At 36.5% G+C, this 13,514-nt stretch overlaps 1 protein-coding gene across 1 annotated transcript in view; it reads left to right on the top strand.

Moving 5' to 3' along the window:
* LOC104371908 (ethanolaminephosphotransferase 1) overlaps positions 1-13,514 on the top strand; it is a 58,874-nt gene that overhangs the window by 13,913 nt on the left and 31,447 nt on the right. The window contains exons 2-4 of the mRNA XM_086609268.1: positions 2,756-2,824; positions 8,993-9,101; positions 11,186-11,260. Of these exons, the coding sequence (XP_086465394.1) occupies positions 2,756-2,824; positions 8,993-9,101; positions 11,186-11,260 (253 nt within the window). The remainder of the gene's footprint in view (positions 1-2,755; positions 2,825-8,992; positions 9,102-11,185; positions 11,261-13,514) is intronic.

Here is a 13,514-nt window from a genome sequence, read left to right as displayed (position 1 = left end):
ATGGATACTTCAGACTGGGTTAATTTGCCTGCAAGCTGAACCATCAGAAGATCGAATAATTGTGATAATCAGTGTTTAAAAAATACAGTATAAGAAACGGCATCTGGAGTGGCAAATAGATACAAACCAGTGAAAACTTTAGTTTTACCTGCAAATTCTTTTTTTCTAAGGTAATGTATTTAAGAATTCTAATATATATTTTGGCAGAAAAGCTGTTGATGACAGAATTGTCTCATATTTAAGATAGTATGGGTGGCAGAAGCAGAGAAAAATGATACACTTAAATGACATTTCCAATATTTTTAGAAAAAAAAATCAGTGATGTACACTTCACCAAACTGTGCATTTTATTCCCTTGGAAAGTTAGCCTGCCTGATCTGACTAGTAGCTGACAGGTGTTTTCTTGGATATTTGCCAATATGTATTCACGACATGTAGCTGTGTTATAATAATTTTACAAGTGTACTACATTTGTTATCTGTGACTAAAACTTAACCACAAATTAAAAAATGACTAAGCAAATGCTTTGTTTTGTCCAGAAGGTAATTAAAACATATCTTTTGCATGTGGATAGAAAAAGGAAATGTGTGTAAAAGTTCTTAAGCACTCTGTAGCCTGATATCCTCAGAAAAATTAGATGAAGTCATAGATTGTGCATTCAGGATCTGAAGTGTGCTGTGTTAATCTTTTGTCTTGCTTGCACTTGTCCACTGAAAGCTCTTAGCTCAGATGTGTGCAGGTTAAGTGTGGGTGTGTAAAAGCTTGGTGAATGAGGATCATAGAATCATAGAATGGTTTGGGTTGGAAGAGACCTTAAAGGTCATCTAGTTCCAACCCCCCTGCCATGGGCAGGGACACCTTCCACTAGATCAGGTTGCTCAAAGCCTCATCCATACAGCCTTGAATACCTCCAGTGATGTGGCATTCGCAACTCCTCTGGACAACCTATTCCAGTGTTTCACCACCCTCATAGTAAAAAATTTCTTCCTTATATCTAATCTAAGTCTGCCCTCTTTCAGTTTAACACCATTGCCCCTTGTTCTATCACTACACACCCTTCCAAAAAGTCCCTCTCCAGCTTTCCTGTAGGCCCCCTTTAAGTACTGGAAGGCAAGAAGATCTCCCTGGAGCGTTCTCTTCTTCATGCTGAACAGCCCCTACTCCCTCAGTCTGTCTTCATAGGAGAAGTGCTCCAGCCCTCAGATCATTTTTGTGGCCCTCCTCTGGACCCACTCCAACAGCTCCATGTCCTTCTTGTGTTGGAGGCCCCAGAGCTGAACGCAGTACTTCAGGTGGGGTCTCACGAGAGCAGAGTAGAGGGGCAGAATCACCTCCCTCGACCTGCTGGCCACACTTCTTTGGATGCAGCCCAGGATATGGTTGGCTTTCTGGGCTGCACGTGCACATTGCCGGCTCATGTTGAGCTTCTCATCAACCAACATCCCCAAGTCTTTCTCCTCAGGGCTGCTCTTCATCCATTCTCTGTGGGATACTGAAACTGAGATTAATCTTACCAGATTTCAGTCACCTAAAAGTGCCTAAGTTTTAGACAAGTGTTTAGTCTCCTTTGATAATTAATGCCTTGAAACGAGTACTTCCAGAGTGCAATCTCATCCAAAAGGTAGTTGGCTAAGAGAGGTCAATGAAGTAGCTATGGAGAGAACAGTTAGCTGCTAGCTGAAGGTAGATGAAATGAAGCCTCTCTGTAATCAGCTCTTCTGCATGTGAACAGCTTCAACAAATTGTGGTATAACACATCACTATCTTATTCCAATTGTCCACACACAATGTTTGACCAATGCTGTATAAAGACATATCTGAATCTGCATGTGAGTCGTGCATCATGCTAACAACATAAGCCACATATGCACGAAGTCCAAGAATTTCTGAAAAAATTACATGTACCACCCCAATGATGACTAACTTCTTCCACTGTGGACCTGCCAGGGCTCAAGAATGTAGTTGTGAGTGGTATTATCAGTTCAGATCGTTCTTCTGCAGATTGCTCTGAGTCTGTGTTCTGCAATCTCAAGGCAGGATAAAACTTGATATTGTCCTTTGAGGAGAAAGCAGACAACAGCAATTCAGGGTAGACTCAGATTTCTGAAATGTTTTGTTTGCAAAAGATATGTATTTGTACTTGCTGGAATTTATGAAACACATATAATATTTTCTCAAGTCTGTCCAATACTGAAATTTTATTGTGGTAATTAACTGGGCTATTTTAGAGCTTATTTTTATAATAACATCGCCTTACAGTAAGTCAAATGCAACTGTTCTCCTATGTCAAAAGCTGTGTATCTCTGTGAGATAGTACTCCACTTATGACCATATTCCATATGCACTATCTATTGTACATACTGGCAATGAACTGCTGCTCGAACTATGCATTACTGGTAGTGCAAATAAAGGTATTAAATCCAAAATACAGTAGAAATGCAGATTCTTACACGATAACTTGTAAAATGAAAAAAAAATTAAAAGTAAAATGTGACTACAGAACTGTTGGCCATTACACCAGCCTAAACCTATGCGTTAGTAAGAGTTGCTAACAAGGTACTTGTAAACCAGGCCAGTGCTTTTAAATTAAAAAAATAAATAAATTAATTAAAACTGTATGAACGGTAATCAGAATAAAATAAATTTACGCCAGTCACGCTCAGAGTGATTGCTCTTAGATGCTGAAGGATATACAGTGATGGAAAAATGTGCATTGTTCAGTGATTTGTTTAACATGTTGATTTTTTTCTCACAGTACAGTGCTGTGGATACAAATCCTTTATCTGTGTATATTATGCAGCCCATCTGGAACAAAATTATTAAGGTAAGAATTTTATTTAATAGAAATATCACGACAATATAATAATTTGTTTTAAATATAGCATGTGTTTTCATTTAAAAATATGTATTGATTAATAAAGCTGAAATTAAGACATTTGTATAAAAGAAAAATGTTACAGGATAGATAGCTATACTTAAGATTTGAGTATGTTTGGATTTTGAGAATTTTTTTTTAGAAAAACAAGTTGTTTTCTTTTTCTGATTAATATACAAAAGGCATCCATTTCTTTTTTACATCTTTTGTTATTACATCTTTCATTAAACAGCTTTGCAGATATTGAAGGGTTTACTTCAATACAAATTGGTTTTTTTGCAACATTTGCAAATTGTTACAAATTATTTTTTTGCAACATATGCCACCTAACAACAACATGGCTTTATCTCTGTGCTGTGCGCATGATTTTATGCAAGTGCTGTCTCATTTTCTCCCAAGGGTACTTGCTCGAGGGAGCGAGGCATTTCTCTAAGAAGCTGAAAATGAGAGCGGTTACCATGATCACCATAATGATGGGAAGATGGCATCTCTTGAATGCATTATGATCTGCAGTTTTTAAAAAGAAAACTGCTTACAATTAGTTTTGCTGTTGTTGGCAAAAAAAAAAAGGCTGTATCTCAAATAAATATGAACTTTATTGATCTCCAAGGAAGCAATGACTTCTGCAGCAGCCTCTGTAGAGGAAATCTTTAGATTGGAACAGACTTGAAAACAAACCTTTATACAAATGTAAAAGGCTGTATGTGGCCAGAATGCTGTTGGATCTGCCATCTTTGAGTTCTTTAGTTCAGGTATTGCTTACGCTTGATGTAGCAGGAAAATCATAATCTCTCATTCATAACCTCAGTGTAATTTCATGAAAGTGTTTATTTGACCTAACTTAAGAATTAAAAACCAAGCCAAACATAGTATAAGAGAAAAGCAATTCAAAGATATGAAACAATAATTCAGTTCAGCGACTCTATTTTTATTCCCATCATAATATTGAGGAAAACAATGAGGCAGAAAAGTCCCCCGAGCACTCTGGAGTCCACCACGGGAGATGAGCAGAGGCTTTACTGTGCACTTAACACTTTGGTTTAGGAGATCCTGGGTATTCATCTGCTATCAAATTGAAGGGAGATTATTATCAGTGAAAAACTTCCTTTGGAGATAAGTTCTTCTAATGGTTGCAGGGTTTTCCCAGAAAAAAAAGCAACATTCTTGACTATCCCCATGTAGCATAGGGTGCTAGATCCTACAAAAAATGTGACCTCTTCAGGTTTTTTTTAAAACCTCTTTAAATTTTAGCTGAGCATGATTTTGTTCACTTCTTGCTGGAGGAGAACCCAAATCAGAGCATAGGACTGAAAACCTATTTCAAAAGCTGGGGTACAGATCCAAAGACTCGAGTGGGTGCTGTCTGTACTTTGGCATTCGGTTTGGTTTGAACCCTGAAGATACTGCAATGAATGTTCTGCTTTGCCTTCTGGTGCAAGAGTGTTGTGGGATAATTCTCAGTGATGTATCACAAGGATTTAAAGGGAAATGATATTGCTGTCAGCTTTTGTAGAAGTAGTCATTCTAATGTTAAAAGATACTGCCAGGTAAAATCAGGGCCCTGCAGAGGAGCTAGGAATGCACAGCTGTAGAGGGGAAAGCAGTATGTAATGGAGATTACACTAGAGTCCTCTTGGTTGCTACTAGAGACAAAAATGAGAACGATGAGAGCACCAAACTTATTGGCCAAAATTTAACTGTTCGTAAAATATTCATAGGAACCGAAGTTGCTAGAACAATTTTGTTCCTGGCTAGGTACTGAAGCCAGGTGTGACAGTAACTGTTGTCCCAAGCTTAGTCCAAGCAAATTCTGCACATCTCTTCACCAAAAAATACCTTTTTTCTCTTGAACTGTAAGTAAAACGGTGGTGTCGTAATAAATGTGATCAAATCTTGTTTTTGCAAGAAGCTTTGAATGCATTTCTCTTCACTGATTTTTTTTTGTGGCTTGTGCCTGTTGTAAGCATTTTAACTGGGCTACAAACGTGCTCGAGATTATACAATTCTGTGATCTAGAGTACAATATTGAATTTACATTTTGCCATATATCATCTTATTTCTATTTAAACAGAACAGTGCATTGCAATAGGGAGATACAGTAAAGCTGGGCTAATTTTTTAAGAAGAAACGTTGTGTCTAATATGTTCATTCAAAATTGAGCAGTACAAGTGTGCTACTTGATGACTGGGAGACATAACTTCTCTCAGTTCAGGCATCCTGATGCATCTATTTGCAGATATGAATCAATTATCTTTTCATTTCTGATCTGATGAAAATAAACATTCCACAGGGACTATTTTTACCAGATTCTAGAGGAGTTAAAAACACCAACCTAAAATTCACAGAGCCGAGCAAAAAATAAAACCACCAACCTATGAGAACAGAGGCTTGGGATTTGAGTTTGGCCTTTCATATGTCAATTTAGTCCTAACTGCAACACAAGTTTCTCTGTATTCCGTAGCGCAGAATTCATTGTAAGATGTGTTTCCTGTGCTATGAGACATGGTAATTAATGGTAAGATGTATTTCCTATGTTATGAGAGATTAAGAAGAGCCTGATGTTAGAGAAGATATGGGAATTTGTGAGCTGGATGTTGACATACAGAAGAACCAAAAACATATTGTCATAACCCAGCCCATTAACCTGTAGTGGGCATGCTAGGAAAGCAAAAAGTTTGTGCTTTTAAGTTAGAAAATCGCCTGGAAATCCTGGGCATTGCCTTCCTCTCTTTTCTCTTCCAAAGACACCTTTCTTATGTACTGTATCACGTGCCTGTGTCAGTTTGAGTATGATTTTTGGATGTATATGCTTCAGAAATGTGTTTAATCTGGTGCTAAAGAAGAAAGTGAAGGGTAATGTTTCATGCCTGGATTCTATAATACTGGGCTTGAAGTACTCTGAGATGTTCCTGTCTATGGCAGCTTTTCCATGTTGGATGAGACTATAGTAACACCTATATGAAACTACAGAGTAACAATTAACTTTCTCTCCATGTTATTTAAAATTATTCTGATTATACAACTATAGGTATTTGGTCTTTAATTAGTTCAGTGCTCTGTCCTTTTGCCTTTAATTAAGATTTGTATTTTATAATAAAGCACAGTCATGTGTTCTCTGACAGATAATGGATAGTATTACTTAGCTACTAGGCAAACTGAATATTCCTCCTCTATTTGTATTCATGAGAAATCATATTTGTGCAGGACAATGAGAGGAAAAGGAGGAAATCCCACTGGGATACACAGGTGTAATCCAGCTTCACTGAAGTCAATTAACCCTCCCTCTATTGCCTCTGTGAACTTTGATTTCTTTCTCACTAGAATTGGGCATGAGTAGAATTTTAGTGATCTCAAGTGACCTAGTTAAGGAATATTTCAAGTTTGAACAGAGTTTTGTATGTGTACTTTACTGTTTATTATCCAAATAGACAGTTGATCTATTAAAACAATTGCTGTTTGCATTAAGGCTTTTAGCATGGATGGCTGCAGACTCGTTAAAACAGAAATTGGTTAGTATTTTGTGGAACTAAAAGTTTTAAAAAACATTCAAGTGTAATGGTTTTGTCAGAGAGCAGATGTGATTCTCACCAGCAACACCTCCAGTTGTATTAATCATGTAGCGCACTGATATATTAGACTGAATAATTAACTGGCTGTTAATTAGATAATAAAGATTGCAATGTATCCTTCTATAGAATACTAGTAAATTCAGACTGTATTTTTCCAACATGTGTAAGAAGTTTAACAGCCTGTAATTTTTGAATTGTAAAATAGGGTGATGGTAGTGTAATACCAACCAGAAGAATATGAGGCATTAAATATAACAAAGGGGATTTTTGCAACTGGAATACTTTCCAAATACCTAAACAGATTAGGTTCAGTAAGGATCAAAAGAGTTTGCTTAGGGCTTTAACTGCAGGAGAGGCTGTTTTCCTGAGGATAGATCTCCTGTAACTATTTTTCATGGTGTGTCTACTAGCCAAAGGGATTGCAAGTATAGCAACATGCTTTGATGCTTTCCTTCTTAAAATATGTGATGTTAGCAAGAAAGTGGGTTAAAGTAACGTCTCCATGTTTGCACCGTGTCAGCATAAATTATTTCCTGTAATAACTTGATAATGACATTGTGATTATTTAGAATGATGAGCCTAATTAGAAAGCAGACATTTATGGTGCCCCACTTTATTTAATAGTCAACAATTATTATGAATCATACAGGAGAAATCTGTCATTTTAAAACAATACATTGGATGGCATCTGTATATCCATGTCAGCGGTTCATCCAGGGGTTGTCTGAACGTGCTCTTTGATCTATGTTTTAGATTAAAAGAGACCAATCCAGAATTCCTTCAGCATCTCTCCTTCTTGTTTCATGTAAGGTTGTAGACATCAGACAAACTCCGCAGCAGGCGATTCATACCAAACCTCCATCTTAAAAGGTTTCTACGTCTTCAGGTAGCAAAATTAGGAGCTGTGCCGCTGTCGCTGCATGCTGAGCATGCAGTCAGTGCAGCGAAGGGTTCCTCCTCAGGTGTTCTCCTAAAGGAGCTTCAGGGAACATTGGCAGTCACATGTTCTTAGGGATTTAGAATTGGGCTTTTGAAGACTCAGAATGATAGATATGTTAATTTTTTTATTGTAGCTGTATGCATTGCGTGATGTATTTTATATACTGTAAGAGCAGACGTACAGTATTTTAAACTTAGTTCCTTTCCTTACGACCAGGATTTTATCACTATCAGATTTAATATTTTTCCCAATGTTATTAAAGAAAACTTGTAAGAAATATAACCGGAAAATATTCAGGAATTTTCATCTGATTTTTGAAAGTTTACATTATGAGTTGCACAGTTTCTCCTGAATATTAGTAACTGTTCCATAGTAGAAAAAGAGGATCCAATCCGGATAATTAATCAGTCCAAGCGTTCAAATTCTATAGGCAAATTATTCATGTGGTAATAAGGTAGAGGAAATGTAAAGAAGTATATAAATTAGTATATATTCATCTGTCTGGCCATTTAGCTACTCCAAAAAAATTAACAAAACATTTGATTTCAAAACTATTATTAGTATCTGAAATTATTTACCTTCTTTTTCTTTAATATTGTTTTGTAATATTTTATGATGTCGAAGTACTTTACATACATTTTCAGTTCTTGAGTCCTCCAAAGAATTTGATTATCAGCCTCCAATATTTTTATGTTTTGGATATATTGATACCGTGTTTCAGTGACAGTAGTGGTTGATACTAAGTATTTCTGCAAACATGTTCTGTCTAAAAATCATGTAGAAGGCTGTGTGTGCTATTTCAGAAAATGTTTTGGAGAAACTCCGTTACTTGGGAGGAGTGTTACCAGAAAGGATCCCTGTTGCAGTATACGGAATACCTTAAAGCCACAGGGGATGAATAGCTGAGAACGGTTAATGGGACAAAGAATTAGAGGCTTAGGTGAGGATAGAGTGTCCTTTCCAGCACTCTACAAAGTCAAATGAATTAATGGAGTGTTTATAATTTATGACTGAAGAGGGAGACTCTACAGTAAGTTACTACTATGTAGAGAAGTAGGGAGTAGCTTGTAACAGGAAGTTCTTGTGGATCTAAAAGGGTAATGTACTCAGTGTCTGATTTTGTTGATGTTTTGAGTTGGAAACTGTTAAAATATTTTAGAAGAGGAAATTTCCTTCTTATAGTGTGGGAATAGGATGTTTAAAAAAACCTGCCATGTGGATGCTGAATTACCACAGTGGGGTGCTGCAGTCTTCTTTCAGTCGTGATACACACAATCGTGAGAAGCTTTCCTTGGTGGCTGGGAAAAGAATAGTGTATAACATAGGAAATATGACATTTTTAAGTGGCATTCTTACTGCAGTCACAAAGATCAGGCAAAAGGATTGCATTTGAAAATAAATTTCAGAAATGAAAACAGTATTTTAATTTGAAAATGGGAAAATATGCACAAATCTGAACATTGCTGGTGTCATACACAGGCTTCTCCTTTCCTGTTTGTGTTTTTTTTTGGTTTTCTTTATTTTTTTCTCTTAAATAATTAATTAAAGTAGGACTTACAATTTGAAATATAATTTATCTTAGATTTTTTTTTCTTTCTTTTTTAACAGATAGTGCCTTTGTGGATTGCTCCCAACCTATTAACATTCTCTGGATTTGTCATGATTTTAGTTAATTATTTTTTAATATCTTTTTATGACTGGGACTACACTGCCTCAGGTAAATATTCTCATGTTGTAACTTTTCAAAATTAGTGAGCTGCTTATGTCATACTGCTGAATGGTACAGGGATGTATCACATACTTGAATCGTCCACTCATTCCTTTAACGAGACTCCATTTGCATATAGGAGGATCTGACCTCAGACATGGCATTATAAATTCAGATCATTTCATTGAAAAATCTTATTTAATATCATCCCTAAGTATGGGTTTCAGCTTGTGCTGCTTGAAATCTGTGATATCTCTTTTTTTTTAAAGTGTATGCTAGAATTTAAATACACAGCCAAAAACCACCCTAATGTTCTTTGTAAAATTTACATTGGTTTCACATTTCCTAATACCTAAATCTATGCCTGAATGAGTTAATTTCCCTTTTGGTACTCCAACCCCTCATTCAAGACTGCTTCTAGTCAAAGAAGAAATAGTTTCTAAGCAAATATCTCTTGAAATGATGACTTTCCAAGTCCAGGTCCATACTGGCTCCTCACGGCAGACCAAGTCAAAACCTTTTTGCAGCTGATTGCTCCTGAGCATCGGGTGCAGTCAGTTCTGGGCTTTTCAGACCAGCTGTTGGAGTCTACAGAAAGTAGTAAGCATCTCCCAGGTGATTAATATAAAAAAAATCTTTGCTTTTCTTTAAACTAGACAATTTGATGAAGACTTAACACTTTTATTTCCTGAAACAATTATATTAAGTTTCTTTGCTGCCTTTAATTTCTTATGCCTGGGTTAGGCTCAGGAGATGCCCTTTGGTGCGAGGTTTTTGTACATTTATCACAACAATTCTAGAGGCAGGATACTTGTTAGCAGTTTTGGTTCAAAAACAGTCCTATGTAAGCATAAAGTTTTCAGGATCATCACATTACATAGTTATCTGGCCTCATCCTTAAACACTTGCCTTTTTTATCAGTGCAGCTGATACTTACTAAGTTCTGTAATAAAAGAGCATCCAGCACAAATCTTTCAATGGGATAATTTCATCTTGACAGATTCCCAGTAGATACACATTGAACTTGAAGACATTTGAAATGGTGATTAAGTCTGTTAGAGTTGCGATTTCTATGTGGGAGCCTATTCTTGATTTCACACAAGACCAGCACCTATCATTTCTCAATTGATTGAGAACGTTCATGCAGCCTAATGAGCCTTTTGAGTATCACATATCGGTCCCACACCTAGGATCAGAAATAAAAGACTTCATTTCCTGAACAGCTGGTTTTCATTCTACAGTTTGAAAATTTGCAGCTAGGAGTCAGGAACAGCCATCTTTTCCTTCAGCGTGGCAAGATGAAGTATTAAGAAAAAGGTGGTCAGGGCACTGCTTTAGGTACTGCCATGTCCCCATTCAGCAAGAACACACAGATATTCCCTGTGTTCGGTGCTGAATGCCAGAAACCTGAGTGGGCTTTGCACTTACAGTTGTTTAGTGCGGGTGCAGTCCTTACTGGATTATTTTTAAGTTAAATAGAATGCTCTTTGGAAAAAGGATTGATTTCTTTAAAAGAGCAACAATAGCTGTGGGTTATTGCTATAAGCAGAGCAATAATAGAACCCTGGGTTCTGTCCAATTCAGCTTGCTTTTCCCTTTTTTTTTCATGGAAAAAAAACCGGTGCTAATATCTGTCCTAGCCTAACGACAAAAATTTCCTGTTCAGATTGATACGGTAAAAGTGCTATAAAACCCCCACATTGGTTCTAATAATGCTGATCATGCTTGAAAACATTTTTTTTCTTGGTCTTTGGATATTATGTAAACATTAAGTAATTTGTTGATAGATAGTCTTCCCATGAATTGTGAAAATTTTTACCTAGTTACTATCATCATATTGTGCAATACTAGAGTCATGTCAGGACCAAAAAACCTCTCTACCTTATCTTCTCTCCTTTACGATATAAACACATTCAAACCTGCTCATTCTTCTTTGATAGAGCTCACTGATGACGTAAGGTCAGAACCAAGTATTTCAACCTGTTTGATAGTGGGCTAATCAGTGGCAGCTTGTTCATATGTGTACACGTATCTCAGTGGATTTCTTTGATGTTAATCACTGTTACACTGACTCACTACCCCATTTATTTCAGGTACCAGTCCTGGACTTGTTCCCACCTGGGTGTGGCTGTTCAGTGCTTTTACCACCTTTTGTGCTTACGCTTTAGGTAAGATATAGTAAAATAATTTATGTCTGATGTCTTCATATAGCTTTATCTACTAGTCTATCGGTGCTTAGCAATATAAAAATGAAGAGACTGGTGAATAAATTACTGATTTATCTCCAAAACAGTTCTCTTGAGTTGGAAAAAACCCCACAAACCAACAACTTAAGGCTTAAAAAAAAAAAAAAGGCAATTTAAAATGATATATTAGAGATTCTATGACTGTTGCTCTTATCTCTTTAGAAAGTTCAAATTGTTTTAGAGAAACAGTGGAAATCATTATGTAGCAGCAGTCATTGCTGTTGGATTTTGTAAAAAACTTTGCCCCCCAACGATGACATTCTGAGAAGCTCCCTGGTGCTTGTGTTAGCAGAGGGTGCTTTCAAGGATGGGGAAAATAAAAGGTAAAGCAGAGAAGAAAGGAAAATAAATGTAGCATTGTGTTTTAACTTGTTAGGCACTTCAGGGCTTATGGTGTGTGTCAGGAGAGATTGTATGAATGTCAGTGATGAGCCTGAGCTTCTTACAGAGACAAAGTATCATTTTTTTCTTTCCTGTTGCTAATTTTCTCATATAACACCTATACATCATTTTCAGTTTCTTATTCCATTTTTACTTTTTATGTCATTCCATGACTGTATTTTTAGGTACATTGCATCTCTCTCTGCAGTGGTATGAAGACATAGACCTGAAATGATGCAGATCTGGGAGTGAGATCCACCCACATTAGCATGGCTTTCCTGCTTTCTTTTCCAGAGCTAACTTATTCCGAACTAGTCTCTCCACAATGTGGTGCAACAGAGCTAATTTTTTGAAGGGGCTCAAGGTGGCATATTTACGTGGACTGCACTGTGTGTGTAAACGTGCCCTCTCTTTTGGAGCTGGTTCTTATAAAGTCCTGCACTGCAGAGTGTAGCCATACATTTGTGTGCCATACTTAAGATATCCAGGCTAGGTATAAGTGTGTTCTAGATGTGTGCTGCGGTGTTGTGCAAAGATGCTGTCCCCTTTTGTTATCAGATCCATGCATGTAGAGCCATCTTGATTAACCTGGGAGCATCCCCTTGTGCAGACATCTTCCTCTGCATTGTGAATGCCTTGCCATTTCTTTTCAAGTGGCGAGTTTGTGCCAAAATTATTTTGTCCAGAATTTCTTTGTATTTGTACCATAAAAATCATTGGGACAACTGTCCCTTGAAGCTGACTACCAGTCAGATTTCCCTAACAGCTCTCTATAGTCATTAGCAGAAGCAGTAGTTTCTTTTGTGAAAACAATTCTTTATGTAATTGTAGGGAATTTAATGAAGTGGCTATTGTTTCATAAATAGAAATTACATATTGCAGCTGTTACTGTATGACATCCCAGAAAGCTCATTGGAAATTCAGCTTCTGAGATTCTTAATGTAGATGTTATTTGGTAGTGAGGCCTATCGTTCCTAATACTTGGAAGACAAGGAATGATGTCAACAATCAAAGCAGTGAACTGATGTATATGTGGATTTTTATGTCTGCTGTCCAAGCCACTTCATGAAATATTTAGTCTCAGATTTAATTCTGAATCGTCAAAGTTTTCCCTTTGGAAGACTGCTGAGAGCCATAATAACTAACCAAATATGTAGCTTTAATCTCTTTTAACTTTTTAATGACACAATTGCTCTCTTCAAATTCGTTAGCATGCTGCTCTTTTCCCCTCTTTTTGTTAAGGTGGTTTGGTATCTTTTCCCTTTCCATAAAATGGAATGTTCTTTGCTGTTATTTTGAATTCTCCTATTTAAAAGTTATATAAACTTTAATAAAACTGAGGATTTATGAACCTTCATGAGACAAAATCTTAATATAATAATTCTAAAGCAGTGAAAGTGTGGAACAGCATATGTCCACAATTGAACATACACCATTGTTGGCATGAATTATTTCAAATTGAAACCTAAAACAGAAAATATTTTCAGTCTCTTAAAAAGCTAGTGAAACCACATGGAAGATGTGGTAAAGGTTTGTGAAAATCCAATTTTATGTATGTGTTATACAGTTCCTGTATATTATAATTATTATAACATCCATTATAATTAGAAGTGATGTATTTCATGACACCGTTATAAGCCTAACTCTTTTTAGTAAAACATTCCTACAAAACCAAACCTGACTCTTTCACTGATGTACCTATTTTAGTATCTAGTGTGAATGCTATTTTGTGAGAATGTAAAATAATTTTTGAACAGACTAATCTCCTATCATTCTCATAAAAAGTATTACCCCT

This window comes from Tauraco erythrolophus, chromosome 3 (genome assembly GCF_009769465.1).
Source record: "Tauraco erythrolophus isolate bTauEry1 chromosome 3, bTauEry1.pri, whole genome shotgun sequence".
NCBI classification, from domain to species: Eukaryota; Metazoa; Chordata; class Aves; order Musophagiformes; family Musophagidae; genus Tauraco; species Tauraco erythrolophus.
Note: the sequence above shows the minus strand (reverse complement) of the source record. Positions and strands in the feature narration are given on the sequence as shown.